Source organism: Sphaerodactylus townsendi, linkage group LG06, assembly GCF_021028975.2.
Source record: "Sphaerodactylus townsendi isolate TG3544 linkage group LG06, MPM_Stown_v2.3, whole genome shotgun sequence".
NCBI lineage: Eukaryota > Metazoa > Chordata > Lepidosauria > Squamata > Sphaerodactylidae > Sphaerodactylus > Sphaerodactylus townsendi.
Window position 1 is genome coordinate 13540929 of NC_059430.1, and position 8558 is coordinate 13549486.

General features: G+C 47.3%; 1 protein-coding gene across 1 annotated transcript in view; it reads left to right on the forward strand.

Moving 5' to 3' along the window:
• The window catches only part of C2CD5 (C2 calcium dependent domain containing 5), a 103756-nt gene extending 95678 nt beyond the window's left edge, over nt 1-8078 (forward strand). The window contains exons 21-23 of the mRNA XM_048501490.1: nt 1423-1512; nt 3419-3506; nt 7182-8078. Coding sequence (XP_048357447.1) covers nt 1423-1512; nt 3419-3506; nt 7182-7402 — 399 coding nt within the window. The 3' untranslated portion in view covers nt 7403-8078. The remainder of the gene's footprint in view (nt 1-1422; nt 1513-3418; nt 3507-7181) is intronic.
• Nucleotides 8079-8558: the final 480 nt, after the last annotated feature.

The window sequence follows — 8558 nt, forward strand, 5'->3', positions numbered from 1 at the left end:
TTTTCTTTTCCCGTGGAAAACCGGTCCAAATGGCTCTTTGAGTGTTAAAGGTTCCTTACCCCTGCTCTATGTGATAGAGGCCGCTTCTCAATCCGGCCTTGCAAAAGGGCAGGGGAAAAAACATTACATCTGGCTCGAGTCAATACCGCCTTCCTAGTAAATGTCATGATGTGACATCATCCCATGGGTCAGTAATGCCCTGATGTTTGTACAGGGGACTGACCCCCCTTTTACCTAGGTTTTAAGATTTTATGAGCAATGATATTTTTATTGGCATTGATGACTGCGTATAATTATCTTGTTGTTGGTTGCCCTGAGCCCTGGCTTGTGCTGGGAGAGGGTGGGTTATCAGTCAAATGAAATAAATTGATAAAAGTGAGATACTCTATTTGGAGACTGGTATCTATATCTGTTAAAGGCTTCTTAAAACTGTAGTAGCTTGGAATCTGGTAACAGGGGCTGTGCCTTGTTACATCTAAAAACTCATTGACTATGTATTGTCGAAGGCTTTCACGGCCGGAATCACTTGGATGCTGTGTGGTTTCCGGGCTGCATGGCCGTGTTCTAGCAGCATTCTCTCCTGACGTTTCGCCTGCATCTGTGGCTGGCATCTTCAGAGGATCTGATGTTGGGAAAACAAGTGGAGTGTATATACCTGTTGGGGTTTCCAGGGTGGGTGAAGAAACATTGTCTGGGTGTAACAAAGAAGACAGCCAGGTCAATAGGTGAGGGCATCTGAATAGAAGTATGAGTAACAATGAAGTCTATAGCATGGGAGTAACAATGAAGATAGCAAGGTCAATAGGTGGGAGCATCTGAATAGAAGTATCCTGGCCTTTGTTTCCTTTGTCTATAGTCATCCTATGTTTGTGTGGAGCTGATTAGTCACTGTCTTGACTCTAGTATTTTTCAACACTGGCAGCCAAGTTCTGTTCATTTTCAAAGCAGCTGATCGCATACACATTAAGTAGCTGGTTATACTGCTCGAGCAGGTGCGTCATTCAGGAAAATATGGACTTCACCCAAAGTCACTAACCCGTCAGCTTAGCCATGATATGTGGCAACCTTTGCTCATGATCTCATTGGGTAGAAACGCCTTTCGAAAGAAGTCTTAGTGTCTCCTTTATGGAGGATTACTGTTTCCCCCTCTCACCTAGATATTTATGCAATCAGTCTTCCCGACAGACCTTTAATAAACATGAAAAATATGGGTCCAAGTTCCATGTGGCTTCAGAGCCCTTTCCAAATGCATAGGGATGTCACGGGGAACAGCAAACGGAAAACGACCCGTGCGGCTTTGATGTGGAAGTTTGCTTGCACTGAAGCAGGGGGACAGGAGGGGCAGTCAACAGATGAAAACCAGGCTCCTCCCACTTCTGATTGTAATAGGCACAAAATAAAACGTTGTCTTGTGTTCCACAGGGCCTGTATTTTAAACTTCGATCTATGATTCCTTGCTGCCTGTGCCATGTCAACTTTACGGTCGCTCTGCCAGAGGATGAATTAATTCAGGTAACCTAGTTCATTTGCCCCCTTGAGTGCTGTAGAAGAAGAGGAGGAGGAGTTTGGATTTATGCCCCACCTTTCTCTCCTGTAAGCAGTCTCCAGGCGGCTCACAAACTCCTTCCCTTCCTCTCTCCAACAGGCATTTCATGAGGTACGTGGTTCTGAGAGAGTTCTGACAGAACTGTGACAGAACGGTTCCGCAGCAGGCACCATGTTTAGGAGGGGGGAAACAAACCTGGTTCATCAGATTACAGTTCACTGCTTATGTGAAGAAGTGGGGAAGTCATATCCGGTTCTCCAGATTAGAGTCCACCACTCTTAACCGCTACACCACACCATGCTGGCTCTCACCATGCTGTAGTTCTTCACGTTGCTCTTTGGGTTCACCGGCCCTTTTGAAAGGTAGAAGTGGAGCTTCCAGAGCAATCCCCGTTCATGATTTTCACGATGTCACATAAAGTTGTCCCACTTGGTAACCTTTTCAATGCAAAATGAAGACCGCTGGCTGCTTCCACACTCATGTTTTTCTCAGCAGCAGTGGCGTAGGAGGTTAAGAGCTCGTGTATCTAATCTGGAGGAAACGGGTTTGATTCCCCGCTCTGCCGCCTGAGCTGTGGAGGCTCATCTGGGGAATTCAGATTAGCCTGTACACTCCCACACATGCCAGCTGGGTGACCTTGGGCTAGTCACAGCTTCTCGGAGCTCTCTCAGTCCCACCCACCTCACAGGGTGTTTGTTGTGAGGGGGGGAAGGGCAAGGAGATTGTAAGCCCCTTTGAGTCTCCTACAAGAGAGAAAGGGGGGATATAAATCTAAAACTCTCTCTTCTTCTTCATTGTGGCACAGTTTTCCAGAGCCTCCACGTGACCTCTTTCTGACCGCTTCCTTGTTTCCCCCATTTACGAAAGATCATAGCCCAAAGCTCCTTTGTATGCCGATTGAAAGGGAAGCAAGGTGTGACTTTTTGCAACTTCTGCCCATTCTTGGCACACCATGGTTACCTCCTGCCTGCCACCCGACGACTTGCGAGGTGGGATGAGGCGTTTTTCCAAGTTCCAGATAAGCCTCTGCCTCTCAGGTGGAGGAGTGGGGAATCAAACCCAGTTCTCCAGATTAGAATCCACCTGCTCTTAACCACTACACCACACTGGCTCTCCCATGCCTTGCTGGGTTAGACCAGTGGCCCATCTAGTCCAGCATCCCGTCTCACACAGCGGTCAGTCAGTTACTCTGGAGGGCCAGCCATGGAACATAGGGGCCAAGGCTTTCCCCAATGATGTCTCCTGGCACTGCTGTTCAGGGGTTGACTGCCTCTGAAGGTGGAGGTTCCCTTTGGTCACAGTCCACTGATAGTAGACCTATCTTCCATGACACTCTCTGAATCACTGTTAGAAGTTGGCTGCATATAAGAACACAAGAACAAGCCTGCTGGATCAGACCAGAGTCCATCTAGTCCAGCACTCTACTACTCGCAGTGGCCCACCAGGTGCCTTTGGGAGCTCACATTCAGGAGGTGAAAGCAATGGCCTTCTACTGCACAAACTTGTTGCTGATCACAAGTCTCCACACATTCAGCCCTGCAAGCACGTAGGAGACAGCGTGGAACCCGTGGATTGGTTACTGCCTCCCTCCCACCCCACATGCCCAGTCAACATGTGGGGCTTCTGCACTGGGCTACAGAAACATACTTACCTATTTCTAAACTCAAAGTTTGTAACACTTCCCGGAAAAGTCCACTTGTCAACCTGAATCTTCTTTACTGTATTTCAAGACTTGCTGTATAGGTTCGAAGATCAGAAGCAAATATGTGCTGAGCACCATTTGTTTACCTCCAAGGATAGATTGGATTAATCATCAACTTTTGAGAAGGAGGCTCCGGAGCAGCAACTGACGGCTCTCTCTTGCAATTGCAGGTCGCCGTCACAGCTGTGGCAATAACGTTTGACAAACACCAAGCTTTGCAGGCAACCAAGACGCCAGCCGAAAAAACGTTACAGAGAGGTAAACATGGAAGAACCTGTCGAGCCTGACCTTTAATAAGTGCTGTGATTGTGGCTGTCACTCCAGTTTGCCCGTTCATTTCGTTGAGACGAAGTAAATATCACGGCAGTGCGGTGGCATGGATTAATTTTCATCACAGCTCGTAGACGCTGCATCTTGAAAACCATTCCAGTCAAGTAGTTTTGGGGCACATGACTCTGCCTTCTACTGAATCAGATGATCGGTCAGTATCGTCTACTCCAGGAGTCTGCAACCTGTGGTTCGCCAGGTGTTCATGGACTACAATTCCCATCAGCCCCTGCTAACATGGCCAATTGGCCATGCTGGCAGGGACTGATGGGATTTGTAGTCCATGAACATCTGGAGAGCCACAGGTTGCAGACCCCTGGTCTACTCAAATGGGCTGTGGAGAATCCTATTTCCAGACTTCTGTGACTCCATTCTCCATGTATTCTTTGACCACAGTGAGCCACACACACCCTACCCACCCACACACACCCTACACCCCCACACTCACTCACTCACTCACTCACTCACTCACTCACTCACTCACTCACTCACTCACTCACTCACTCACTCACTCTCTCTCTCTCTCTCTCTCTCTCTCTCTCTCTCTCTCTCTCTCACACACACACACACACACTCTATAGTTTGTAAACTGCAGTGCATAGTCCCAAGGCAGCGTTCCCTGTAAGCTGTGCGACCGCGCAGTCACTGTATTGGTGCTGCGCAGATTGGGCAGCTGCCCAGCTTGGTTCTGCTCACTTGTAGGGAGTTTTCAGGCAGTCATGGGGATCAGTTAGAGCAGGGGTGTCCAACTCTGGCGCCCCAGATGTTCATGGACTATGATTTCCATCAGCCCCTGCCAGCATGGCCAATTGGCAGGGGCTTATGGGAATTGTAGTCCATGAACATCTGGGGTGCCAGAGTTGGACACCCCTGAGTTAGAGGGACTGTTGTTCTGAGGTGTTGAGCTTATTTTTGACCCCAGAGTCCATTGAAAGAGAAACACGTGGGGTGAAATTGGGGGTGGAAATTACCTTCTTTCTCCAGTGTCTTTGCTATGCACTATTACATGGGTAACGAAGGACAATGGTTGTGTTGATCTTGTTTTCATGGTGTCTGGTAGTGTGCTGAATACCACTCCCAGTTTTTTAAAATTTATTTCTGGACATTCTGCTTGGCTGATTAAAAAATTTAGTCTGGATCCATCCCAGTGCCGTCTCCTGGCGTTTGGGGTCTGATGATGTAGGAAGCACCTATAATACCCTGTTTCCCCGAATATAAGACATCCCCTGAAAATAAGACGTAGTAGAGGTTTTGCTGAAGTGCGAAATATAAGGCATCCCCCGAAAGTAAGACGTAGCAAAGTTTTTGTTTGGAAGCATGCCCGACGAACAGAACACAGAAAAATAAGACATAGAGCATCTTTGGAAGCAACAATTAATATAAGACACTGTCTTATTTTCGGGAAAACACGAAAAAAATCACATGACATCGTTATCCTTTTTGTATGATTATTTTGGCACCTGTTGCAGTTGGAATTAGAACTGCTTGAATCAGATTAAGAGCCCCGTCCCTTAGCCATGGACATTTGACGCTTAAATTATGCCTAGCAAATGCCTGTCCAGATTTTTCTTTACAGTCTGCAAGCCAAAGAGAGTCTGCAATAGATAGTAGATGTCAGGTTTCCTGGAAAGAAGAAGAAGAGTTTGGATTTATACCCTCCCCTTTCTCTCCTGTAAGGAGACTCAAAGGGGCTTACAATCTATCCCCCCACGCGCGCGCGCGCACGCGCACGCACACACATACACACACACCCTGTGAGGTGGGTGAGGCTGAGTGGTTTCTGTGTGGTTTCTGTACGTCACACTGACGGGCTCTCAAGTGACGTAAGCAAAGCCGTGCTCACCCATCCGTTCTTTGTTAACTGACGCACCAGTGACCTCTTGAGGGACCTTCTGGTTCTCCCACTCTTCAATTCACACTCTTTCATCTCTCCATCATTTAGTTGAACTATGTTTTTTAGCAACCACTATGAATCTTGCCTGGCAGAACTGATTTATTAAAATAGCCTAGTGGCTGAGCAAGGAAGTTGCCAGGGCTCTGGTTCAAATCTTGTCTCAGCCACAGGCCCTTTCCACACAAATCCCCTAAAACGTTTCAAAAACACTTTCAGCCCCCCCCCCCTTTACGTGTCTACATTCACCCCCGATTCCTGGCTTCCATTACAAAAGGCAAGCCAGCAAAAGACGCAGCCATGATGCAGCCGTAAACTGTTTAGCACACAGCAACACAAACAGTTACTGACGAGTAAAGGTAGAATCTGGGCCCATAACCTGTTGAAGCAGCGGATTTACTCGGAGCAGGCCACCTTGTAGGACACAATGTAGACAAGAACTGATAGACACACAGTCACCAGTGCAGTTCTATTTATTGCTATCTACTAACAAAGTGTTTCACCAGACCACAGGTGTTTTTAGGCACACCTCACACTGCTGTCTGTGCTAACTATATACAAAAGTGGTCCCAATCAGGTGCCCTCACCTTATCAGGTTTGCACACGGAACAAGCTGTGCACTCGGTGCTAATCTGCACACGGCACCTGTTAGAAGGAGGGTCCAGCTGTCATTTAGATTTTGCTCATCTAAACATTTACACATGTTCTGACAGAATTTTCTTTAAGTTCTGTGTTCAGTCAATGCTTCGCAGCCTCATGCTGCATTCTCTGCTCTGCGTCTACTTGATGATTCAAAGATTGCCCCCCCCCCAAATAAAAGAGCAAACAGAGAAATGCTGCAGATAAACAAGGGAGGGGGAACTGAGTGAGCTCAGAAAAGTTTGCCAAGGAGGAAGTTCAGAGAAGCTTGGGAAACACAGTCAATCAATCACACAGCAACTGAAGACGTTTTCAAAACGTTCCAGCCAGAAAATCATGTAAAAAGGGGATTCATTTTAAACATATTCAGGCTGGAAGTAAAATGTTTTTGGGATGAGAACAATGCAGAATTTCATGGAGGAACCGTTGTATTTCCTGCCTCAAAACATTTTAAAAGAGCCATTACTTTGCTAATCTATATGTATAAAAATCTATCAGTTCGTTTTCCTGCTGACAGGTAATCTCCCAAACTACTGGACCGATTGCTTTGAAATGTTCACACAACATCGCATTCGCATGCGGCCAGGTTTCCATACTGTTTCCACACCTCCTGTTGTGTACATGTCACAACTGTGCCAGTTATTGTGTACATGCCACACCTGTGACAGTTGGAACCACAGTTCTGTTCCGCAACAGCGCCATCTGCTGGCCATCAAAGCAACACCCTCTGATACAAAGGAAACAACCATGCCTTCCTTGAAAACCGCTGCCATCTGGAGTGAAAGGGATGGGGCCTGCCATCTGCACATGGTCCACCCACCCACTTTAGCGGAGGAAGGGGAAGGTGAGGGAGGGTCCGGGGGTTTGCTGGACCAAACGCTCTGAAATTTGAACACAACGTAGTTCATGCCTCCAAGCGTGTTTTAAGCTTGTTTATTATATACTGCTGCTTTCCACTATATTATAACTCTAGTGCAAATCCATCTAAAAACGTTAAATGTGTAGAGCTTCTCTGAACTCGGAACTCTTTTACAGAAATTAATGCACATCATGTGTTTTCTTTTCCCTGCTGTCAGCTTCGACAGACAACGAAGAACAGCTGCAGTTTCCTTTGGAACTTTCATCCGATCCCCTCGGTTCTCAGTCGTTCTCGCCCGCGAAAGGTTGGTTGAAGCAAAGACCAGGCGCCTCTCCCCAGCCTCCTGCCTTGCGTTCATTTGCTCCCTTACTGCTGGTTGGCTATTTAAACCTGGAAGCAAATAATAACAATAATGAGAAGAATTGCTGCCAAAAGTGAGTTCCTTGTTGGCAAGAAGCGCAGCAGTCAGTCAGGGCAAACAAAACCTTTGCGTGCTTTCTCCTCCATCTTTCTTGAAACGTTGAGGTAGGGCGGCCGGTACTTGAGGGAGCAAATGAAAAGGACCCATTGATGCTTGTTTTACTGCTCTTCCGGTGTTGCTTTGAGCTGCTGAACAGCTGTAACATCCTGTCCTGAGGCAGCTGCATTTCAGGGAAGGACTGTGGTGGTCTTTGAAATGCAAAATGTGCGGAAATGACCGGTCTAATTCAGGTTGAAGGCTGTTGAGTTTGAACGAAAACTCATCAGATTTGGACTGAAAACGTTGTGAATTCCTTTGGGGGTGGGGACATGGCTATTTTAAGATCTTTGTCTAGGTGCTGTGCTGTGCCAGGTAATTTTTCTGGAGGACGTGAGGTTTCTTCCGCTCATCCCAACGCTCAATGCAAAGGGAACGACTTTCTCTTGGAAGGGCTTCAGTCGTTTTTTTCTCCTGATTTGGGTGACTGGGCAAAAGAACGGAAGTTGGCATGCCGTTTGAAGTAGTGCAGATTGATGCAGGCTGAGACGTATCAATGTCATTTTCCATGGTCACCGATAAGGCACAAGTTATGACTGAAAAGCAAAGATATTATGGAGTTGAGAGTTTGCCGTGTCAGTGGAAAAGGCAAATCCTGTGGTGGGCATGATTGCCTGAGGCTGATAATTGGTGGAAGACTATGGCTACCAATCTTAACCCTCCTTGATCTGAGACTTCAAATGCCTTAGCAGACCAGGTGCTCTGGAGCAGCAGCAGCAGAAGGCTTTCTCATCCTGCATGTGAGCTCCCAAAGGCACCTGGTGGGCCACTGCAAGTAGCAGAGTGCTGGACGAGATGGACTCTGGTCTGATCCAGCAGGCTCGTTCTTATGTTCTTAAGACTTATTTTGGGGTGGGGGTGGGGCCTTTACTAGCACCACCGTTTCAGGTTCGACCTGTAGGTTTACATCATTGCATATGGGTGACGCTGTAGCATTTGCTCACAACTCTGTGGTTTCTTCACACAGTTACAAATGCTAAAGCATGATCCAGCACAATGGCATTGCTTTGGGCCATGCCAGAAGCGGTGTCATAGCTCCAGCATACCACCAACTCCCTTCCCCGCCCCCCAAATTTT